Source organism: Miniopterus schreibersii, assembly GCF_964146895.1.
Source record: "Miniopterus schreibersii genome assembly, chromosome: 9".
Lineage (NCBI taxonomy): Eukaryota > Metazoa > Chordata > Mammalia > Chiroptera > Miniopteridae > Miniopterus > Miniopterus schreibersii.
The window spans coordinates 38090375-38115339 of record NC_138118.1 but is presented as its reverse complement, the minus strand read 5'-3'; the positions used below and the strand labels follow the sequence as shown (position 1 = coordinate 38115339).

Below are 24965 nucleotides of genomic sequence, written 5' to 3'. Positions count from 1 at the left end.
CTTCTGTGTTTCAGATTTTCTCTGTAAATTGGAGATAATAACAATAATCCATATCTCTAGAATTGTTGGAGGATTAAATGAGCAAATGTAGCAAAGGTAAAACTCTCAGAAGAATGCCTGGCATATGGCAAGCACTTGATAAGTATTACTTATTATATGAATCTGTCTGGGCAACAGTATAGCAGGGTGGTGGTTAATTTGTATGGTGTAACCGAGTTCTGTTAAAGAAATGTAAGTTTTCAGTCTTATTTGGCAGACATGTGGCATGTTGATTTGCATTAAGTACTAACCACAAAAGCACCTTAAAGCAAACAAAAAACCCTGGCTGCTACTAAGCCTTGTTTCTCTTTGTACATTTTTTACTTTTGAACTTAAGCTTATTTTTCATTAATTTTGTTTAAAACAAAATTGGCTCTGTTTAAACCACCTGATTGCTATCTCTACCAGATTTTTGTTTTTCACAAAACTGGCCAAAATGACATCACCTGAATTCTCATTTAGGTTCAACAACAGAAACCATCTTTTCAACCTAAGATTGAAACTGAACTATTTGTGTGTATCTTTGCCTGGCTTCAAATTTACCCAATTATGTTATTAAGTAAGCTAAATTTCTTCATCTTAGACACAAAGATATTTTGAATGACCTTGTAGTACTGTTGGTGAAATCCAGCAACACTTTGCTCATAGTGTTTAGAATCTGTTTAGAATCCAATTGAAAAAGAAAATTAGATTGGCTTGGTATTATTTGTCTCTAAGAAAACCATATTGACTACTAATTCTTACTATTTACTTTTCTAAATATTAAAAATATACTTAAAAGTCTTTCATTTGTTCATTAATTTAACAAATGTTTATTGAGAAATTAGTATAAATCAGGCCATAATTTACATGTTGGAAATGAAGTTGTTTAGTTAAGAAAACAGTCTCTCCTTTTGTGTGGTATATGCTCTTGGAAGGGGAAAAAAGTATATATGTATATATGTAAATATATATATATATGTATATATGTATATGTGTGTGTGTATATGTGTATATGTATATATACACACATATATGTGTGTGTGTGTGTGTGTGTGTGTGTATATATATATATATATATATATATATATATATATATATATATATATATATCCCACTCTGCCAAGCACATTTTGAGTCTCAGGGATACTTTTCCACAATTCAACATCAAATGGATAAAACCCAGTTACCTCATATTAAAAAAAATGGGCAAATTTAATACATCCTTGTAAAATTGTTACTATGATTTAGTGAGATAATGTATGGAAACACCTAGCACAGTGCCAGAGTGGAGAAGATGGTCATATGTCCATTCCCTTTCTCAGGTTTCAAAGAGACTAAACCCAAGTAATTCATCAATCCATTGATTGATTGATCCATTCACCCATACATGCATATTTTGAACCATCCTTTTATTTGCTCACCTCATTTATTGAGGTGGTACAGCATGGAGGGAGGGCGCATGGGTTCTGGAGATCATACTATCTGGGTTCTAATCCTGCCTCTGTCTCTTACTGACTGTGTGACTTTGGCAAGTCACCTAAACATTTCTATGCGTTAGCCCCCTCATCTATCAAACGGGGACAATAATAGCATTTATGTTATAGGGTTGTTGTGAGTATTAAATATCTAATCTATGTAAAATGCTTAAAACAGTGTCTCCACATAGTATATACCATGTAAATGTCAGTTATCAAATGTCAGTCTCTGTCCTGGTATAAGGGCTACAACAGGGAACAAAACAGACCCATTTTCTGACACATAGAGCTATGCTGCAGGTAGTGGGTGATCTCCACATTCTTTATGAAGCCATGAGACTTTTTTTATTTTTTTAAGGATTTGAAAAATTTTGAAGCAAAAAGAATATGATGAAAATTTAGTTCTATTTATGTCTTGACAAAATGTTTTTGGATTTTTATTAGGGCATATACATCATTTTATATAATTATATGCACATAAAATTGAGTTCTGTTTTTGAATTTGCTAAAGTATTTTGGGGTATATTATATAAAGTATTTAGTGTATATTGACTATATAATTTTCTTTAAATTGTTATTTAATAACCTGTTGTGTAAATATTCTGTATTATATGAAGACATTTTGCTATTTTCTAGGCATTTAGGGTCTTTTTATTATTTTACTGCTATTAGAAGCTTTTGATTTGAATATCACTGTACCAATGGAATCATTCAAACTGAATGAACAGATTTATAATTCTTATTATTTCTTAACAGATTGTTTTTAACAAAATGTGAATTAATTTGTAGCACCTCAGTGATGTCTAATCATTCATTTTTTAACTTCTGCCAGTTATAATGATACCTCAAGTTGTTTAACTTAAGAAATTGCACTTCTTAAACTATGAATGGAGCTGAGAATGTTTCTCTGTGATTGTTTATTTTCATCTTTTCCCTTTAAATAACATATTTTTCTCCACTGATGAGTTGGCTATGAATTGTTTAAGTTCTTTTCGTATACTGTATTGCTGAATAGGTAAAAGATGTAGGAGTGTTTAATTGATAGAAGAGAGAACTTGGTAGAAGGGCATGACTGTTATTTTAAACTACTAAAGGACTGTTGTGGAGAAGAACATGGCATTAGGCTCCTCAGGACTCAACAAGGATCAGTGGGAGAAGCCACCCACCCATATCTGCAGGCAAGGGTGAACACAGACTTTATCTACTGGATCTGCTAAGGGTACGAAATGCACCAATGGCTTGTAAACCCAACACTTCCTTTCTGCAGAGTCAGCTCAGCTGCCACTATGAAGAGTCAGAAGTGTCTGCTCGTAAGGCTCAGGAGAGGACAAGCACCTCCTGGCACAGGTCACACCCTGCTGAGGACAGGCAGGGTTGGCTGTACTAGGCTGCATGACAGAAGGCAGCAGTCACCAGGGGGAATTGGACCTCATGACAGCCAACTGACTGACTGCTTTTTGGGCCTGCTGAGGGCCACCTTTAAGGGGGCAGGTGTCAGATGAGGGGACATCACACAGAAATGCAAGGCGGCACTTCTTCTGTTTTGGTGAAAGATGCCAACATCTAAGGGTTCCCTCTGAGACTCCATCCCTTGAAAAAGAGTGAAGCCAGTTCTTGATGCCACCCCCACCGCAATTTCTCTGTGGTCTGGTTGGCTTGGGGCCTGGGCCTGCCCTCAAAGGACACTGTTCCCCCTGGGTTTGGACTGGAGGCTGATACTAAAGAACAAATGAAACAAGTAAAATGGGCTCAGTTTGCTTTTTCTTTCCCTGTGTTTTTTTTTTTTTAACCTAAGTATGCAGGTTCTGAGACAACAACATGGGCAGTGTCACCCTTCCCTACAGACCAGAGGGCCTGTGGCTGCTACAGGTGTAAGAGAACATGAATGTTCTGCTGTGTGCATGTCATCTCCTCCATGAGCAGGTGACACCCTCAGTCACCTCTGCTCACCCAGTGAATCAAAATTGACCACCCTTGGCACGTCACTCTTTAGGGCCCTTGAACCATTGGTGGATAGTTGGTTCTAAATGAGCTGGTGGCAGGGAGGTGGTTGTCCTAGTTCCTTTGTCCTTAGGGATGGCCAGCCTTTCTCCCTTCAGGGCTCAGAGGTGGAAGGCTGCCTCTGAGCCCTCAGACAGTAGAAAGTGGGGGTGTCCAGGGCTGTTTTTAAGGCTTCCCTCCTCCCAACTCTGAAGATGTTAAAGCTATCAGCCTCCCTCCTCAATACTTCCTGATGGCTTGAAACAAGCTGATATTTATCTGTAGCAAATTGCTGGGGGAGGATTCTCTGAGAGTTGTGGCCTGGTGCAATTGAAGCTGACCCTGGGTTTCCGGAGAAGGTGCAGCAGAAGGCAGGGGCTTGGGGCCCTGTGGGAACTGCTAGACCCTTTCCTTAGTGAGAGCCTTCTAGGCTCTCATGGTTTTTTTTACCCTGGGGACACCAAAGAAAGAGAAGTTGGTGACACTTTCAACCACCTTTCCAGGTTTATGCCACATCCAAACTTCCCCCCAAAGTCTCACCTGATTTAGAAGAGAATAAAAAGATAACTAAAAGGTGTTTTCTTGTTTGTTTGTTTTTGTTTGTTTGTTTGTTAAAAGGATCAAGATTGCTACAGCTATCCGGGGTCCTTTTTGGTTCCATATAAATTTTTGGAATATTTGTTCTAGTTCTGTGAAATATGCTGTTGGTATTTTAATAAGAATGGTGTTAAATCTATAGATTGCTTTGGGTAGTGTGAACATTTTAATGATATTAATTCTTCCAATCCATGAACATGGTATTTTCTTCCACTTGTTTATATCTTTCTCTGTTTCTTTTTTCAGTGTCCTGTAATTTTCCAAGTACAGGTCTTTTACATCCTTTGTTAAGTTTATTCCTAGGTACCTAATTTTTTGCCAAATTTATTTATCAAATCTAGTAGTACTTTGGTGGAGTTTTTAGGGTTTTCTATCTTCAATATCATGTTACCTGCAAATAATGACAGTTTTACTTCCTCCTTTCCAATTTGGATACCTTTTGTTTTCTTCCTGTCTGATCACTGTGGCAGGGACTTCCAGTACTATGTTGAATAAGAGTGGTGAAAGTGGACATCCCTGTCTTGTTCCTGTTTTTAAGGGAAATGGTTTTAGTTTTTCCCCATTATGATGTTGGCTGTAGGCCTGTCATATATGGCCTTTATCATGTTGAGGTATGTTCCCTCTATTCCAACTTTGCTAAGAGTTTTTATCAAAAATGGGTGTTGTATTTTGTGGAATTCTTTTTCTGCATCTATTGATATAATCATATGATTTTTGTCCTTCATTTTGTTTATGTGGTGTATCACATTTATTGATTTGTGAATATTAAACCAGACTTGCATCCCCTGTATAAATCCTACTTGGTCATGATGTATGATCTTTTTAATGTATTGCTAGATCCGGTTTGCTAGTATTTTGTTGAGGATTTTAGCATCTATGTTCATCAGGGATATTGGCTTGTAATTTTCTTTCTTTGTAGTGTCTTTATCTGTTTTTGGGATTAGGATAATGCTGGCCTCATAAAAAGAGCTTGGGAGTCTTCCCTCCTCTTGTGTTTTCTGGAATAGTGTGAGGAGAATTGGTGTTAATTTTTCTTCGAATGTTTGGTAAAACTCGCTTGTAAATCCATCTGGTCCAGGACTTTTGTTTGCTGGTAAGAATTGGAGGGATCACTATACCAGACATCAAACTATACTACAAAGGCATTGTAATCAAAACAGCCTCCTTCTGGCATATAGAACAGGCATATAGATCAGTTGAACATAACAGAGACCCTAGAAATCAACCTACACCATTATGGACAATTAATATTTGACAAAGGAGACAAGAACATACAATGGAGTAAAGACAGTTTCTTCAAAAAATGGTGATGGGAAAATTGACCAGATGACCAGATACATGCAAAAAAATGATACTAGACTACCAACTTATACCATGCACAAAAATAAACTCAAAATGGATAAAAGATTTAAAAGTAAGTCATGAAACAATAAAAATCCTAGATGTAAACATAGGTAGTAAAATATCAGACATCTCACTTGGTGGAATTTTCACTGATACATCTCCTAGGGCAAGAGAAACAAAAGAAAAAATAAACAAATGGGACTACATCAAACTAAAAACTTTTGCACAACAGAAGAAACCATCCTCAAAATTCAAAGGAAATCAACGGCCTGGGAAAACATATTTGCCAATGGCTCATCTGATAAAGGATTAACTTCTAAAATATACAAAGAACTCATACAACTCAACAAGAGGAAGACAATCCAATTAAAAAATGGGCAAAGGACCTGAATAGACACTTCTCCAAGGAGGACAAATAGATGGCCAATAAACATATGAAAAAATTCTCAAAGTCACTAGTCATTAGAGAGATGCAAATTAAAACCACAATGAGGTATCACTTCACACCTGTTAGAATGGCTACCATCAACAAATCAACATGTGCTGGTGAGGATGTGGAGAAAGGGGAACCCTAGTACACTGCTGGTGGGAATGCAGACTGGTGCAGCCACTATGGAAAACAGTATGGAGGTCCATAAAAAATTAAAAATATAACTTCCATTTGACCTAGTGATTTCACTTCTAGGAATACATCCTAAGAATTCCAGAGCACCAGTCAGAAAGACTGGTATATATACACCCCTATAATTCGTAGCAGCATAATTTATAATAGCTAAGATCTGGAAACAGCCCAAATGCCCATCAGTAGATGAATTGATAAAAAGGCTCTGGGACATTTACACCATGGAATACTATGTAGCTGTAAAAAACAGTGATCTCCTACCCTTTATGGCAGTATGTGTGGACCTGAAGAATATTATGCTAAGTGAAACAAGCCAGTCCAAGAAAGATATCACATGATCTCACTTATATGTGGAAAATAAGGAACAGAATAGGTTGACGAACAAGATAGGACCACATGCATGGAAACATGAAACAGACTGACAGATCTCAGAGGGAAGGAGTGCGGGAGGGCAGGAGGGCAGGAAGAGATTACTCAACGAACTTATAAGCATATATGCACAGCCTGTGGACACTGACAATAGAAAGGGGAAAAACTGGGGTAAGGGTAGGAGGGTAAAAGAGACAAAATGGGGGACATCTGTAATACTTTCAACAATAAAATAAATTTTAAAAAATAAAAATAAAAGGATCAATGGAAGGAATTTTGCAGAGGCAGATTCTAGGATGATTGTGAATGATTTGTCTTCTAACATTTACAGCATTGGTTTTCACCTGGAAGGAATCTTAGAAACTTCATCAAAGAAGGGAGGCTAGTGTGTGTGGGGCTAGGGATGATAGAGAAAGAGCAGAAAGATTGGGAAACTGGAGTCCTTATTTAGAGATTTCCAAATGTGCGGTGAGTTGTGACTGAAAGTACTGTCTACTGTGGCAGAGCACTTCCTGTACTATATACGTGCAAAAGCAGGTTGAGTGACCATACTTCTGAGTTTCAAGTGTTAAATTGCCAGTAAAATTGATTTTACCTTTAGGATATCTTTGAAATCAAATACAGCATTTTATAGCCTATCATTCTTTTTTTTCTTTATACCATTTTCATTTTAGTGTGCTGTGTATAATAACAACATAACATTTGTGGAAGACACCAGCTGAGGAAATGAGTAAATTTACAAAGTAGTAGATTTTCATACTTCATTTGAAAATGAAGTCCTTTCTTTAATGGACTTAAATTTAGTAGAGATATATTATAAATGGGGTTTGGAAACAGAAAAATTGAGAACTTGCATTTCATGGTGTATTCCTTTTACCATATATTTGGATTTAGATTATACTTAACATTATGCTGATGGTCTAAATATGTGTTTTAAGTGGCTTTTGGGACTTTAAGAGATGGGCCTCATAAATCACCTACGTGATATATTTTAATACAGTGCACAACTGGATTAAAAGTAATGAAAATATGCCTGTTGGTCAAAGGATAAGAGATTGAATTTGGCCAGAACAAAAGAATAAAAATTGAATTATAAATGAGTGTCTTTTGAGCTCCAAATTGCATCTAACTAGCAGTCTACAAGGGAGCTTCTTCAAATACCTTATAAATAATACCAATAAACTTCAGGTAAGATGGTGGTATTAGAGGCAGCAGAGTTTTAGGATCTTCCCAAATGTCCATATAAAAACAGATAAAGCTTCTAGAGAGCAAAATTGGAAAAAACATGGAAAACATTTACAACAAAATGACAAGGAATCGACTTGAACCCCAAAGTAAGAGTGGGAACAAAGCATTAAAAACCATAAGACATGCACAATATGAGCATTTGTAATGGGAAATATAGAGCAAAGCATTGGGGTCTCTAATGGACCAAAGAACAAGTCAAAAATAGCCTACAGGTATTCTTTGGAAAACACAGGGCAAATTTGACAGTAGAAACTAAAACTAGGAAGTGAGTGCCAGGGATTCCTGGTAATATCTGAGAGACTGGGGCAGTATAGTCTCATGAATTCTTGAAAGTCACCCTCCAAAAGAGGCCTCCACACAGAGAAATTTCAGGTAGTGAAATAAAAATTAAGCAGGATATGGATAAGAGATATAAGGACAGAAAAAGTACATATAAAAGTGATACAGGAGAATAGCCTCAAGAAATTTTGAAGAGCAAGATATATTTTTTAACACCACACAAAAAAACTGAAGAGGGATTTCTGTAATGATAGAAAGGCTATTTGAACAAAGCCTTCTAAAAGTTCAGGAGAAACTAATTTGACATAAAAAAGAAAAAGTAATAGAAAAGTGCAGAGATAAAATCCTATCCAAGATTATCATAAGATTACAAAAGGAATACCCTTATATATTTTCCCATATTATGTTTGCAATGATGCTGCTTAGGGTGTATTGATAATCATAGCAATGCTGGTCAAGTCAAAAAACATTATAATAGATCACCTATACTTTATTTAAAATTTATAAAAACACAATATGGTTCTCAACTGTGAACGATAATTTGTATGGACTAGAATTATTAATGTGATAATAATTAATGTGCATCTTGAGATGTAGTGGCTACTTAGCGTAGTAAGTGTCTCATTGTGTTTAAGGGCCAGTTTTATGAATAGTACTGAGTGACCCTGAACTAGAAGACAGTGATTGGATTTCCTGGATGTATTCTTCTTACTTCATACTTTGTGTGGCCTGTGAATTGACATGCAGACAAAGGAGAGAGCTAGTGAGTGCTAGGAGGAAAAAAGATAACTTTAACCATAATTTATTGGTAATATGTAGAGATAAATACCTAAGAGGAAATAAGGTCTGAGGAAATTACAGGAAATATTAAATCTGTGATTCTGTTTATGGTAGAAATGCCGACCAACAAATTCCAGCTGTTTTTCTGTGGGTTATGGAACTGTCACAGGCCTGTTTATAATTACTGCATTGTAGACTCCAGCCTGGATCTTATGGAATCTCTTTGGTTGGGTTGGTTTACTTAGATTTGTCCAAAGAGACATTTCCTATTGGCAATACATTTATGGACTGTAGCCCTGTACCAAATTTTTATTTCCAAAATTTCCATTTTAATTTCTCCTCCCACCTTGCCAATAGTTTGCCTCCCCAGAAATGTTAGCATAGTTTTATTTATTTTACACTTATGTCACATTTGCTTGTACAATGCACTGTTCTAAATACCTTCAAAGTATTAATACATTTAATTCTTCATGACAAGCTTATAAGATAGATACTATTTTTTTAAACCAACTTGAAAAGCAATCTTAAAGGACAAATAATATTGATTTGTATACATTAAAATTAGTAGTATCTGTCTGAAAAAGTAAATAAAGCTGAAAATCTATAGACTAGAAGAAATTTGAAATGCATATAGCTAGTAAAGGATTTGCATCTAGACTATATTGACTCTGAGAATAAAGGTACCTATTAGGAAGGGCTCCTAGTGGATAACTAGGTCCAAATTTAAAAACAGAACCTCGCCGCCGTTTCTGAACAGGGAACTCTCACACTTGCTGCACTTCAGGTAAAGGCTGCACTGAACTGCCTGCATCTCTCACTGAACTCTCTGCTTGCACTATATTCCTGCTATCTGAGCTGAGAATTATAAAGGAGCTCCTTGAATCATAAATTAATCATTGGACTGAAGACCTGCCCCCTCTAATCAGAGCTGTTCAGACATTTTCTCATTTGTATCTTCACTGACCAATCAATTCTAACTAATCAGGACAGTGGCTTTTGGACCAATTAAACTATGAGGATTTTGAATTCTCATTTGTATGAGAATGGACCAATCAGGGACCAGGGGCGAGGACTTCTCTATATATATTAGGTCCCTTCTAGCTTCAAGAGCTCACTTTTGGTTTCTATCAAAGACTGTATTTCCCTTATAACACCTGAGTTGTCTTGCCTAAGCAGAGCAGTGTGGAGTTGCAACACCAGAGTGGAGCACAGCAGAGCTATCTTGCTGATGTGGAGCAGAATGTAGCTGGTCTGCAACACTGAGGCTGATCTGCAACATGGGCTGCATTGCAGCATGAAGATCACCTCTCTCCAGGCCTACTTCACCCTAGGGCCGCCTCACAGCCATGCTGTTCCACAGCTGTGCTGTATCACAATTGAGCACTGAATATAGTCTTCCTCTTCACCATACCCCAAATTGGGTATTCCTGTTGCCACTGGCTACCAATTAATGACTATCAATTAATAGTTATTCAAGTATTCCTATAAGTTAATAAGAAAAGAAAACTGGAAGAATTGAAGATGACGGTGGGATAGGTGGATGTTATACTTACCTTCTCTCACAACTAAAGTGGAATTACAAGTAAATTATAGAACAATCATACTGAATAACCAACTAAAGGCAGAGAAGTCTTGTGACCAAGGAGTCACAGAAGAAGCCACATAGACTTGTAGGAAGGGCAGAAACATGTAAAGGGCTGACCCTACTCCCACAGGGGCAGCTGAGATTCTAGAGGGATATCTCAGCTGTAGGAGGTTCCCCCTGAGAAATTTAGAGTCTCAATCCCAAGCTGGGCTCCTAGGCCAGAACACCAGTGCCGGAAAGAGGCTCCCACATAACATCTGATTGTGAAAAGCAGTGGGGTTTCTGTTCACCAAGAAGAGGTGGAGTCTGCTAGAGACACAGACACCCTCTTAAAGAGCCAACACACAAAATTTCATCTGCAGGCACTCACTCTGGTCTCCAGTGTAGGGAGGGCTGAGTGGACTAGAGTCACATGAGGAGAGTCTGGGGTTTTGGGGATAATGCTGAAGGGACAGCTCCAAGATCCCTGTGCTGAGTCATTCTCCCATACAGCAGGCACCATCTTTCTTGGGTGGAACACTGCCCTCTCTGCAGCATCAGCCTGGGGGAAAGCAATACCCTCAACCTCTGGACTCTTCCCTTTGTTTTGTTTTATAATGTTCCCTCTTTTGTTCTTTTTCTAAAAATATATCTTTATTGATTTCAGAGAGAGGAAGGGAGAGGAAGAGAGAGAGAGAAACATTAATGATGAGAGAGTCATTGATCAGTTGCCTCCTGCATGCCCCCGACTGGGGATCTGAGCCCACAACCTGGGCATGTGCCCTGACCGGGAATTGAACCCTGATCGCCTGGACCCTAGGTCCATGCTCAACCGCTGAGCCACGCCCAGCCAGGCTGGACTCCCCCCTTTGGACTCCCTCTTGGCCCACACTGCAGAGTGTAGGACCTGCCGAGGAGTTAGCTACGTTGGCCAGAGTGTAGAGGTCTGGGCAAACTCAAGGGGTGTCAGTGACTAAGTTGTCTGCCTTTGGGGATGGAGCCATTTCCCATGAACCTAACTGGCACTTCCTCCTCATGGGAGATCCACTAGAACTACGCTTGTGACTTCTAGTGGACCCAGCCTTCAGGCTCCAGGGCCGCACTCTCCAGACTACTAGTGGCTTCATCCTGCCGAGATTGGGGATAAATATGGAAAAGACAGTTCTGTGACTCGAGGGCAGGCCACAACCCTCACCTTCCCTGAAGCCTGACTGGTACCTCCCCCTCATAGGAAATCCACTACCTCCATTCTCCTGACTCCTGAGGCTCTGCCCTGGTGAGCTCACTCTCTTCCCAGAAGAATCTGGGACAGATTGAATTGTGTGGCTCTGGGAAAGTGGCCAATTTTCCCCTGCACACCTGGGCAGTGCAGATCCCTTCTTTCATACAGCAAAATATTTATCTGTTTGGGTCTGTTAAACTCTCCTGGTCTCTCACTGACAACTCCATGAGACCCCACCACAACACAAAAGTATGCGGGCAATTAGTGGGTGGCAGCTAGATTTGGTATATCCAGGGACATTTGCTGAGTGGCCTCAGATCCAGCACTCAAACTGAGTTTGAACCTGTATCAGTCAGGTGAACACTATTTGCTAATACCTGGTGACTCACTGAGAGCCTACATCATGCAACTTGAGTACGACCAGAGGCTCTGTCAATGACTGAGCCTAACAGGCAGCCAACAGGTGGAGGCAGGTGGTGGTTGATCTCAAGGTGCATTGGGAATTTTGCTGACCTTTTCCTGGGCCCAATGCTGGTGAAAGCTGGTTTGGGGGCACAGCTTGGTCCTTCTCATGCACACCCAGGTCCATCAGAAGCAGCCACAAACTGTGGGTGTCTTGTAGTTCCAAACGGTTGCCCAGGGCCAGTCACAGGCAGTATATGACATTGCCCTGCACAGTACCAACATACACAGTGGAGAGCTTCAGACATCAGAGCAGGATTTAGTAAGCTTCATAAGTGGAATATCCATAGTGAGATCTTGGCAGGCACCAGACCCTGCTTAGGCAAATTCGACTTTGGGTAGTCAGCACCAGAACTGCAGCTTTGCATGCCATGGTCTGGGTTGATCCTCACAGTCAGCCAGTCTGAGGGTTGATTCCATGCAAGAATGAACCAATAGCAATCAACATTCAATTACAGTAGGAGGACTCAGATAATCCACACAAAAGTCTTTCCTGGAATACCCAACTCAGGTAATCAAGGGGACTGCACTACTGGACTCCACAGGACATCTATTACATAAGGCCACCCAAACAAGACTGAAATCAAAGCAAATATATCTCATATTTAGAAAAAAACACGAAGAGACAGCCAAAATGAAGAGACAAAGAAACATGTCCCATATGAAAGAACAGGAGAAATCTTCAGGAAAAGAGCTAAATGAAATGAAGGCAAGGAATTTATTAGCTATAGAGTTCAAAGCAATGGTTATAAGGATTCTGAACAGCATGAAAGGACATAGAAACCATAAAAGACCATTCAGAAATGAAGAATACAGTATCTGAAATGAAGAATACATTGGAAGGAGTAAACAACAGCTTGGATGAAGCAGATGATCAAATCAGCGATTTGGAAGACAAGATAGAAAAAAACCAGAGCAGCAAAAAGAAAAAAAAATTTAAATGAGGACAACATGAAGCATAAAAATATCTGCATCTTAGTGGTATCAGAAGGAGAAGTAAGAGAGCAAGTAATTGAGAATATATTTTATGAAATAATGACCAAAACTTCCCTAACCTAGTGAAGGGAAAAGACACGCAAGTCCTGGAAGTGCAGAGAGTCCCAGACAAGAGGAACCCAAAGAGACCCACACGAAGATACATTATATTAAAATGGCAAAGTTTAAAGACAAAGAGAGAATCTTAAAAGCTGTGAGGAAAAGACAATTAACTACAAGCAAGCTCCCATAAGACTGTCAACTGATTTCTCAACAGAAATATTTCAGGTGAGAAGGATTGTCATAAAATATTCAAAGTGATGAAAAGCAAGGGCCTACAGCTAAGACTAGTTTACCCAGTAAGACTATCATTTAAAATTGAAAGAGAAATAAAATTCTTCCCAGACAAGAAAAAGCTAAAGGAGTTTGTTACCACCAAACCAGTATTACAAAAAAAGTGTCTTCTTTAAGAAGGAGATGGAGAAGAAGAAGAACAAAACAACAGAGGAACATAGTTAAAAGAATAAAATGGCAATAAATAATACCTATTAATAATAACTTTAAATATAAATGACTTAAATGCTTCAATCAAAAGACATAGGGTAGCTGAGTGGATAAGAAAACAAGACTCACATATATATGCTGCCTACAAGAGACCCGCCTTAGACTGAAAGATACACAGACTAAAAGTAATGGGATTGGGAAAATAGATTTGATGCAAATGGAAAGGAAGAAAGAGCTGGGGTACCCAAACTTTATCTGAAAAAAACAGACTTTAATGTAAAAACAATAGTAAGAAACAGAAAGGCACTACATAATCATAAAGGGAGCTAGCCAAGAACAGGATATAACCCTTGTAAACATTTATGCACCCAACATAAGAGCACCTAAATAAGTGGATCCTTCGTTCTCTAACTTAATTTGTTCTGGAAGGCTCTTTGAGATGCAATTTGCTGGAAAACCAAATCATTTTTTTTTCCACATTAGTAGTAATGTAAATTGAATTAATTTAGTGATTCCCTGTTTTAACCTTTCTTATATCAGTATATGCCAAACGTACTGTTTAATCTATAAACAAACATTTTCTTAAATTTATTGAACCATCTCCTACTAGCCTTAAATGAATCACTTTCAGCACATATTCCAGGGGTGCCTTTCAAGAGGTCAGCATGTAGCATCTTTGCTTTTTCATATAGCATTGCCTCTGAAATGCTGACACTGGCTAACTGCCTTTTGTTTATCCAAATCAACAACAGTTTTTTCTACCTGTTCAGTTACCTGTGATCATTGTTTCTTTCACACCCTTAGCAACATTAGCACTCTTGATGACCTCTTTATGTTTTATAATTATGCTAATGGTCATTTTGCCAACAACAAAAGCAAAAAAAAAAACAAAACACAAAAATGTTCACAGCACAATTTCCTAAGATGTTGATAACACAGGTTTAGAGGTAAATTGACTCATATGGGTACATTCTCTCCTTTGTTCATGGCCTGGGAGGCACTTTTTGTCATGCTGATGTATCAGCATAAAAGGGTTGTCAGGTAAAGAACTGAACTTTGTTCAACAAATGAGGCATTTTACTGTGAAAAACTTAGTTGAGAACCTAATTGTTTGAATGGGAGACATTCGAGAACCAAAGTTTGACTGTATATAAAGAAACATTGATGGACATAAAGAGATTGACAGTGATATAGTCATAGTAGGGGATTTTAACATCTCATTGACATCAATCGATAGATCTTCCACAGAGAAAATCTACAAGGAAACAGTGACCTTAAATTACACCCTAGATAAGATGGATTTAATTTATATCTTCAGGGAATTTCATATCAGAGCAACAGAATATACATTTTTTTTTTCAAGTGCACATGGAACATTTCCTAGGGTAGACCACATGTTAGGACACAAAACAAGTTTTAATAAGTTTAAGAAGATTGAAATAATATTAAACATCTTCTCTGACCATAATGCTATAGAACTAGAAATCAATCACAAGAAAAAAACTGAAAAACACACAAAGACATGGAGGCTAAATAACATGTTACTAAACAATGAATTAGTTAACAATGAGATCAAGGACAAAATAAAAAGATACACTGAAACAAATGAAAATAAGAAAACAACAACCCAAAATTGATGGGACACAGTGAAAGCACTCATAAGAGAGAAATTCATACTATTACAGGCCTACTTAAAAAAACAAGAAAATAAACAATTTCACTTTTTATTTAAAGGAACTTGAAAAAGAACAACAAAGCCCAAAGTGAGAAGAATAGAAATATAGTCAAACCTCAGTTCTGAAACATCTCCCATCTCAAAAAAATTAGCTTTTCAACCCAACAACCCTTTCATGCTGATACCTGTATGATGAGTCACATGTTTCTCAAGAGACAAACAAAGGAGAGAATGCTCAAGTATGAGTCAGTTACCGCTAAATTTCACATTGTTAACATCTCGGGAAATTGTGCTGTGAATATTTTCTTTTTCTTTTTTTTTTTTTGCTCTTGTTGATGACCATTGTTATTAAATTTTTATTTTTTACTGTACATTCCTTTTTGTAAGTTTTCATTTACATTTCATGTCCTTTTTTGTTTTTAAAGTGTATATTTATAGATTAAACAGTACATTAGATATGTACCATATATAAGAAAGGTTAAAATGGAATCATTTGGGGATCTGGAATGGATTCATTAAATTTACATTATTTCTAATGGGAAAAAATGATTTGGTGTTCAAACAGCCTTCCAGAACAAATTAAGTTCAAGAACTGAGTTTCCACTGTAATGCAAATCAGAGCAGAAATGAATTAAATAGAGTCTAAAAAAACAATATCAAAGATGAGTGAAACCAAGAGCTGGATTAGGTAAATGAGACTGACTAACCTTTAACAATGCTCATCAAGAAAAAAAGAGAGAGGACCCAAATAAATAAAATAAGAAATGAAAGAGGAGAATTAACAACTGTACTGACAAAATACAAAAGGTTGTAAAAAATATATTATGAACAAATAGATGTCAACAAATTGGACAATCTCGATGAAGTGGATGAATTCCTAGAAACATAAAATCTTAAAATACTGAATCAGGAAGTATCAGAGAATCTGAATAGACAGATTGAAATTAGTGAAATTGAAGCAGTAATAAAAAACTCCTAGCAAACAAAAGTTGTGGATCCAATGGCTTCACAGATGAATTTACCAAACTTTCAAAGAATTGCTACCACCTATTAACATATTCCAAAAAAATTCAAGAATTGGGAAGACTCCCAAGCTCGTTTTTTGAGGCCAGAATTATTCTAATTCCAAAACCTGATGAAGACACTACAAAGAAAGAAAATTATAGGCCAATATCCCTGATGAACATAGATGCTAAAATCCTCAACAAAACATTAGCAAACTGGATCCAGCAATACCTTAGAAAGATCATACACCATGATGAAGTGTGATTTAATCCTGGGCTGCAAGATTGGTACAATATCCCAAAATCAATAGATGGGATACACCACATAAACAAAATAGAGGAAAAAAACCACATGATCATATCAATAGATGCATAAAATCCAACATCCATTTATGATAAAACCTCTTAGCAAAGTGAGAACAGAGGGAACAAACTTCAACATAGTAAAGGTAATATATGACAAACCCGCAGCCAACATCATACTCAGTGAGCACAAACTACAAGCGGTTCACTTAAGAAGGGGAACAAGACAGGGATGTCTGCTTTCACCACTCTTATTCAACATAGTAGTGGTAGTCCTCTGCACCGCAATCAGACAAGAAGAAATAAAAGGCATCCAAATTGGAAAGAAAGAAGTAAAATTTGTCATTCTTTGCAGATGACATGATGTTGTATATAGAGAAACCTTAAAGATTCCACCAAAAAACTACTAGAACTGATATATGAATTCAGTAAAGTAGCAGGGTACAAAATAAATATCTATAAATCAGGTGCATTTTTATTTTTATTTATTTTTTTAAAATATGTTTTATTGATTTTTGAGAACAAGAGGGAGAGGGATAGAGAGAAACATCAATGAGAGAGAAACATCATCGATCAACTGCCACCTGCATGCGCCCACTGGGGATCGAGCCAGCAACCTGGGCATTTACCCTCACCAGGAATTGAAGTACTACAGCTTGGTTCCTGAGTCAATGCTCAACCACTGAGCCATACCCAGCCAGGCATAAGGTGTATTTTTATACACCAATAATGAACTATCAAAAGGGAAATTAAGAAAACAAAGCCATTATAATTGCATAAAAAATATAAAATACCTGGCAAGTATGTAAAAGACCTGTACTCAGAAAATTATGACACTGAAGAAAGAAACTGAAGACAATTTTAATGAGTGGAAGCATATACATGTTCATGGATAGGAAGAGTTAATATCATTAAATTGTCTATATTACCCAAAATATTTATAGTTTCAACATAATTCCTATCAAGATACCAATGGCATATTTAACGTAACTAGAATAAATATTCCAAAAATTTGTATGGAACCACAAAGGACCCTGAATAGCCCCAGCAATCTTGAGAAATAAGAGCAAAATTGGAAGAATCATGCTATTTGTTATCAAACTACAGTACAAGGTCATAGTAATCAAAACAGCATGGTACTGGCATCAAAATAGACATATAGATCAGTGGAACAGAATAGAGAGCCCAGCAATAAACCTACACCTTTATGGTCAATTAATATTTGACCAAGGAGGGAAAAACATTTAATGTGGAAAAATGGTCTATTCAATAAATGGTGTTGGGAAAATTTGACAGTCATGCAAAAAAATGAAACTAGACCACTTTCTTACACCATACACAAGAATAAACTCAAAATGGATTAAGGCTTAAATGTTAGACTCAAAACCATAAAAATCCTAGAAGAAAACATATACAGTAAACTCTCAACATTTCTTGTAGCATTATATATATATGGCCTTGAAAAAGGGAAATGAAAAAATAAACAAATGGAACTGCATCAAACTAAAATGTTTCTATATACAAGGAAACCATAACCAAAATGAAAGGACAATCTACTGAATTGGAGAACATATTTGCCCATGATACATCTGATAAGGGGTTAATAAAGAACTTATAAAACTCAACACCAAAAACACAAATGAGCCAAGTTAAAAAAAAAAAAAAAAGATGGACAAAGGACCCAAATAGACATTTCTCCAAAGAGGACAGAAGACATATGAAAAAATACTCAATGTCACTAATCATCAGAGAAATGCAAATAAATAACAACAATGAATATAACCTCATATTTGTTAGAATGGCTATCATCAATAAATCAACAAACAAGTGTTAGCCAGGCTATGCACTGTTGGTGGTAATGCAAATTGGTGCAGCCACTGTGGAAAGCAGTATGGAGTTACCTCCACAAATTAAAAATGAACTGCCTTATGACCCAGCGATTCCAGTTCTGGGAATTTATTCAAAGAAACTTAAACACTAATTAGAAAAATATATGCACCCCTATGTTCGTTGCAGCATTATTTATGATAGCCAAGGTTTGGAAGGAGCCCAAGTGTGCATTAGTAGATGAGTGGATTAAAAGCTGTGGTAGTTTTACACAGTGGAATACTACTGGGCTGCAAAAAGGAATGAAATATTACTCTTTTCAAAAGCATGGCTGGACCTGGAGAGCATTGTGTTAAGTGAAATAAACCTGACAGAGAAAGGCAAGTACCATATGATTTCACTCATATGTGAAATCTAATGAACAAAATAAACAAATAAAATAGAGATTCATTGATAGAGAACAGACTGACATCTGTCAGAGAGGAGGTTTGGGGCTGGGTGAAAAACGTGAAAGTATTAAGCAAAACAAAACAACAACAAAAAACATACAAAAAACTCGGACACAGACGACTGTATGGTGCTTACCAGAGGGAAATGGGGGTCAGCCGCGGCAGAAGAGTGTATGAGGGGATAAATGATAATGAAAGGATTCTTGATTTGGTTGGTGAACACACAATACAATACAATATACCAATGATGTATTATAGAATTTTACACCTGAAACCTATATAATTTTATTAATCAATGTCCTCCCTATAAATTTAATAAAAAATTGCAAAAAGAAAAAGAGCCCAGGTGAGAAAATGGACAAAATATATAAAGAGAAAAGAAAGAATAGAAAGAAAAACATCTAAAATGTTGTAAGCTTATGAAACGATGCTTAATTTCTCCATTTGTGAGAAATGCAACTTAAAGTTAACACTTCTATTAGATTGGCAACACTTCAGCCTGACAGTAACACCTTGGTAAGAACATAAGAACATGGAGCATGTAAAGTAAATAAAAAATAAATAAATAAAGTAAAATCACCTACAAAAAATAAAAATGGAGCATGGAGGAAGCACAAATTGGCATCAACCACTTTGAAGAGAAATTTGCCAAAATCTAAGATAGTTAATGATGTGCTTGCTTTATGACTCTGATATTCTGCCTCTTTATATAACTTAGGAAATCAATACCATGTGAACAAATAAACTGGAAATAATGTGCCATTACCAGGAGAAAAAATAAATTTAGAATTATTACACAGAAATGTGCCCAGTGGATAATAAAATGAATAAGCCAAATGTATATTTATGAGTATGGATAGATTCTGAAATTAAAATGTTTAATAAGAAAAGCAAGATGTAGCGTAAAGTTTAAAAACACATAAAATATATGTACAATAATGTGAACAGAGAAATGTACATGAGCTTTTTTCAGATGGTAAGAAGAAACAGGGGAATAAGGTTAAGAAGTATCATTTTATTCTTAAAATGATGTGAAGCAAATATGCTAACATGTTAACATTTTAACAATGTGGGTGGGTGAGAGGACATGTGTGTTTATATTATTTTAATAGTTTTCTAGTCCTAGACTTTTTAGCTTGTTTGAGATGTTTCTCAATAGTAAAATAAAAAATAAGTTTAATAGTTTAAAAACTAACTCTTGTGGATAATAGTCCTGAATTTTCTTTTAAAAATATTTGGGAAGCATTGTTGTGATATTGACATAAACTTCAAAAATCTTTTATGTTATGGAAACAGAATCTTTTCCCAAAGTGTTATATTCAGTTCTTACTGGCTAATAGTGTAATGTATTTTGCAATTCTCAATAGTTTTTGTTAAGTCTCTGTAAGATTAGCTTTCTGGGTTTTTCACAAAATTATTTGGAGTTTAAAGACACAGCTTTCTGGGTCTAGTCATCTGTATATTCAGAAGGTTTGTATGTTAAGAGGATGAAACTAATGTATGCAAATTTTAAAAGATTGTGGGTTCTGGTTGTACAAACATCAAAACTTATTTTGAGAAAGCAGTGGTTGGCAAATCTATAACACCACCATAGAGACAGTATAGCAAAAAGGTAAGGCTTTCTACTGTTCCATAAATATATGGATTTTTTTGCAAATTGAAGAATATAAACAAATCACTGTGTGAACTGTAGTGCTTTTTAACATAAAGTCGCATTCTAATACATGTTTGTATAGAAAATAATATAATAATTGGTAAATAATAATACAAGAATCAACTCTGTGTTTTGCATACTCACAACTGTTAACCTAATTTTGCCCCACCCCGCATGGTAGTATTTTACATTTTGATTTTCATATAAAACCTCTCTGAAATGACAAATAACTAGACCCCCCAAATAACATTTGGAGCCCTGAATTTTTATGTGGGAAAATAATTGAGAGGATTCAAATATTTAGTCTTATCATAGATTCTCCATATAAGTTTATCCTTAAAATATTTTTCTGTTCTGACCCAAAAGTGGGGAAAATTTCATGAAACCAAGAGGGATATGATTTCACTTTTGCCACAAACTTTATCCTATTCTCTGCTCAAGAAACAATGAAGTCTATTTTGTCAGAAATAAGAATTGCTACTCCAGCTTTCTTTTCCTTTCCATTTGCATGGAATATTTTACAGCCCTCACTTTTAGCCTGTATAAATCTTTTACTGTCAGGTTGGTCTCTTGTAGACAGCATTTATTTGTGTCCTGTTTGCTAATCCATTCAGCTACTCTATGTCTTTTGAATGGACTATTTATTCTGTTTACAGTTAATGTTACTATTGATATCAACTTATTTACTGCCATTTTTTCCCCTTTTTGCTGATGTACCTTTCTCTCACTATTTCTTCTTTTTCTTAAAGCAGTCCTTTTAGCATTTCTTGCAGTGCTCATTTGGTGGTACTGAACTCCTTTAGCCTTTTTTTTTTTTTTTAATCTGGGAAGCTCTTTATTTCACCTTCAATTTGAAATGATAGCCTTGTTGGATAAAGCAATCTTGTTTGCACGTTTTTTGCTTTTCATTACTTTGATAACTTCATGCCACTCCCTTCTGGCCTGAAGAGTTTCTGTTGAGAGATTTGGTGTCAGCCTTATGGGGGTTCCCTTGTAGGTCACTGCTTGTCTTTTTCATGTAGCCCTTAATATTTTATCTTTGTCTTTGACATTTGCCATTTTAATTATGATGTGTCTTGTAGTGAGTCTGTTTGGGTCCCTTTTGTTTGTAACCCATTGTGCTTCCTGAGCTTGTGTGGCTTTCTCCTTCACCAGCATTGGGAATTTTTCTGTCATTATTTCATCCACCAAGTTCTCTATCCTTTGCTCTCTTTCCTCCTCCTCTGGAACTACTATGGTGCAAATGTTATTTCACTTCATGTTGTCCCAAAGCTCCCTTAGACCGTCCTCAGGCTTTTTAAGTTTTTTTTTTCTTTTTGCTACCCTAATTGAGTGGTTGTTTTCTACTTTATCTTCTAAGTCACTTATTCTATCCTCTGCTTCACTGAGCGTGCTTTTAATTCCTTCCAGTGTATTCTTGATATTTGATATAGTATTCTTTATATCTGCCTGATTTTTTTTTGTATGAATCTCTTTTTTCATGCTTTCACTAGGTTTCTCGACTTTATCATCAAATACTTTGTTGTTTTCATTCATTTCCTGGTTATAATGTTTATAGCCATTACTCTGAGCTCTATTTATGATAATTTGCTTAATTCCATCTCATCAAAGTCTTTTTCTGGTGATTTTACCTTTTCTTTAGTTTGGGGGTTGTTTCTTTGTCTCCCCATTTTGTGGCTCTTAGTGTTTGTATCTATATATTAGATATATTTGCTGTCTCCCAGTCTTATGGAAAGGGATTTTGTAATGAGTCCAGTGGAGCCCAGAGGTGTGTTTTTCTTATACTTCTGATCTCTTTGCTCTAGGCCTATCTTTTTTTGGGGTGTTCCTTTTGTGGATTCTTTGGGCTCTCCTGTTGTGATTACATCTAGATTGTCATTGACCAGTCCTTGGGAGGACTCTCCTTTCAGGTTGGCTAACTGTGTGTCTCAGCCCCAACCACTTTGTGTGAGCTGTTGTATGGGTGCTGACAAGGCGGGACAATACACAACTAAACTTTCAGGAGACAAGGGGTATCCTACAAAATATCTTGATAATCACCATAAAAACAACTGAAGTGAAAATCGAACTGGAAGAGTGAAGGGAGAACAGAAATTCTAAAGCAAAAAAAAAAAAAAAAAGTAAAAAAAAAAAAAGGAAGAGAGAAAGTAAAGCTAGAGAAAGAAAACTATATTGTTGTTAATAGTGATGAAAATTTTAAAAATAATAATAATAAGCTAAACTAAAATATAAAAGTAGGGAAGCTACTGGGAGATAAAAAGGGCAGAGAAAAGATTCTGAAAGAAGGGAAAGCAAAAAAATTAAGGGAGAGAATAGGAATAGGATAATAGTTGAAAATGAAAAAATAAAAATCAATAAAGAGAATAATAGAAACTAACAATCAAACAAAAGCCCAGGAAGAGAGAAGGGAGCAAAACAAATGAAAGGAAGAAAAGAAGAAAAAAAATTACACCAGTATATCAAGGGAAGAGAGAGAGAGATAAAGTGAGGTCAGGCGGGGAGTGTAATAAGAGATATGGGGGAAACTATAGAGAAAAGCAGTGAACTTGTTGGTTATAATGATAAAGTCCCAGCAATTAATCAGGGACTATCAAGAAAATCTTGATGGTAAAAGCAAAGATAAAACAGCCCAGCCGGGCGTGGCTCAGCGGTTGAGCGTCGACCTAGGATCCAGGAGATCGAGGTTCGATTCCCGGTCAGGGCACATGCCCGGGTTGCGGGCTCCATCCCCAATGACTCTCTCATCATTGGTGTTTCTCTCTCTCTCTCCCTCTGCTGCCCTCTCTCTGAAATCAATAAAGATATATATATGTGAGCAAAGATAAAACAAAACAAAGCAAATAAACAAAACAAAACAAAGCACAAAACTAAAAACAAGGTAAACAATACAGAATTATTTAAAAAATAAAATTTAAAAAGAAGAAAAAAATTTTTTTCCTTTTTTTTCCTAAGTGGGGGAATGAAAAAGGAAAGTCAATCAGGGGAGTTTCCTCTGGGCAGCTTACGTTGTCTGCTGCTCACAGTTTTGTATGCTAATTTCCATTCTCCTGGGAGGTATCATCCAGTGTGAGGAGCTAAGTTTGTCCTTGGTCTTCTTAGGTAGTTGGGTGATCTGAGGCTCTCTGTGGACCACCTCTTTTTGTCAGCTATTTTGCAACCTTGTAGTTGCCTGGTTTTACTCCAGAGTCTTCTGTAGAGTCTTTAGGGTGCAGGATGGCTAGTGTAGCTTTAGCTATCACTTCCCTTACTTAGAGGTTTGCTGTCAAGAACTCACTGTGAGGGATCTACTCTTTGCTCCACAGCCAGCTCCTCTGTCTCTACCCTATCCTCTAGTTCCCCATACACTGGATGCTGCATTTTCAGATTTACTTCAGTCTGTTGCCTTTTCTGTATGGTCAGTTTCAGCAGTCCTGGGCTCAGTCGGTTCCATTAAAAAACATTCCAGTTAACAATTTGCCTACTCCACCCCCAGTAGGGTTTTTCAGCTTTTCCTCCAGTTCCCAAACAATAGTCCCTTAGAGTTTTAATTTAGTTATGTCCTCCTGGGGGCTGTTCTCCCTTCCCCCTCAGGACTGTGCCCTGCAGTGGGGGGGCAGGGTTTCTGGGGTTTCAGTGAACTGAACCATCCCCTTTCCTGTTGAGGGTGATGCTTCTAAGCTGCAGGAGAGGCAAACATGCTCCTTTGCCCCTCCCTTCCCTGGTCTGGTTGCTGTTCGCACCAGGTGCACACCTCCAATACTACTATGCAGACACAAATACCAGCTTCCACTGGTCTGTCCACCCAATCAATGCCAGGAAGGTGGAAGCCTGTTCAGCAGTCAAAAACTCAAAAATGCACAAAGCAACACACAAGCAGGGGATCTGCCGTGCAAGTTCCAGCAGTCTTCATGTCAAGGCACCCAGCAGGAGGGGACATAAAGTCAGTTCCATGCAGCTCCCCTGCAACACTGATCTCACTAAAGCTGGGGAAGCTCCATGTGCAGCACCACGGCACCCCACGGGCCTGGTCAAAAATCCCAGGATCTCCCCACCTGGAGCTAAGAACCAGAGTGCTATCTTACCCTTCCCTGCACCACACAGATTAAATGTTTTCTGGGGCTCAACACAATGCCTTACAGAGAGGCAGTGAGTCCCTGTATTTGGCTGCTCAGTGCAGACCTTTGGTCCCTTACCACTCAGATGCCACACACTTTGGGACTGCCTTTCCTATAGTCAGCACCCTCAGCATAAGATGCCAGTTGTGGCCACCATTAGAAGCTTTGTTGCACTAGGAAGGCGCTGTCCCCTCCTTGTGGGCACACTATTTTCCTGGGTCCCTCTGTCCTCCACACGGGGCACTCCTTCCCTTCTCTGCTCCAGGTTTGAAATCCCCACTTTTGGATCCCAGTCTGCACTCCCAAAGTGAAGGAGCTTTGCAGCCTCTAAGCCTGAGCCCAGCACAGGTTTCAGGGGACTCCCCCTTTTCTATGCCCCCCTCTTTTACCAGATTCTGTGATGTTTCTTCAGTGCTGCCTACTCAAAATATGTCCACTTAGGTATATTTCTCTGGTTTTTCCAAGCTGGTTACATAGTATTTTAGGAGTAAACCCAGTCCATGGCTGGGAGCAGGGG

The 24965-nt window shown here is 37.4% G+C and overlaps 1 protein-coding gene across 9 annotated transcripts in view; it reads left to right on the top strand.

Moving 5' to 3' along the window:
- Positions 1 to 24965, top strand: part of SUGCT (succinyl-CoA:glutarate-CoA transferase) — an 844228-nt gene that overhangs the window by 388774 nt on the left and 430489 nt on the right. Inside the window, exon 12 of one of the 9 annotated variants that reach the window (XM_081148081.1) lies at positions 2764 to 3252. The exons of the other annotated variants lie outside the window; for them this stretch is intronic. Coding sequence (XP_081004207.1) covers positions 2764 to 2998 — 235 coding nt within the window. The 3' untranslated portion in view covers positions 2999 to 3252. Of the gene's footprint in view, positions 1 to 2763; positions 3253 to 24965 lie in introns of those variants that run through there. 9 annotated transcript variants of the gene reach the window in all.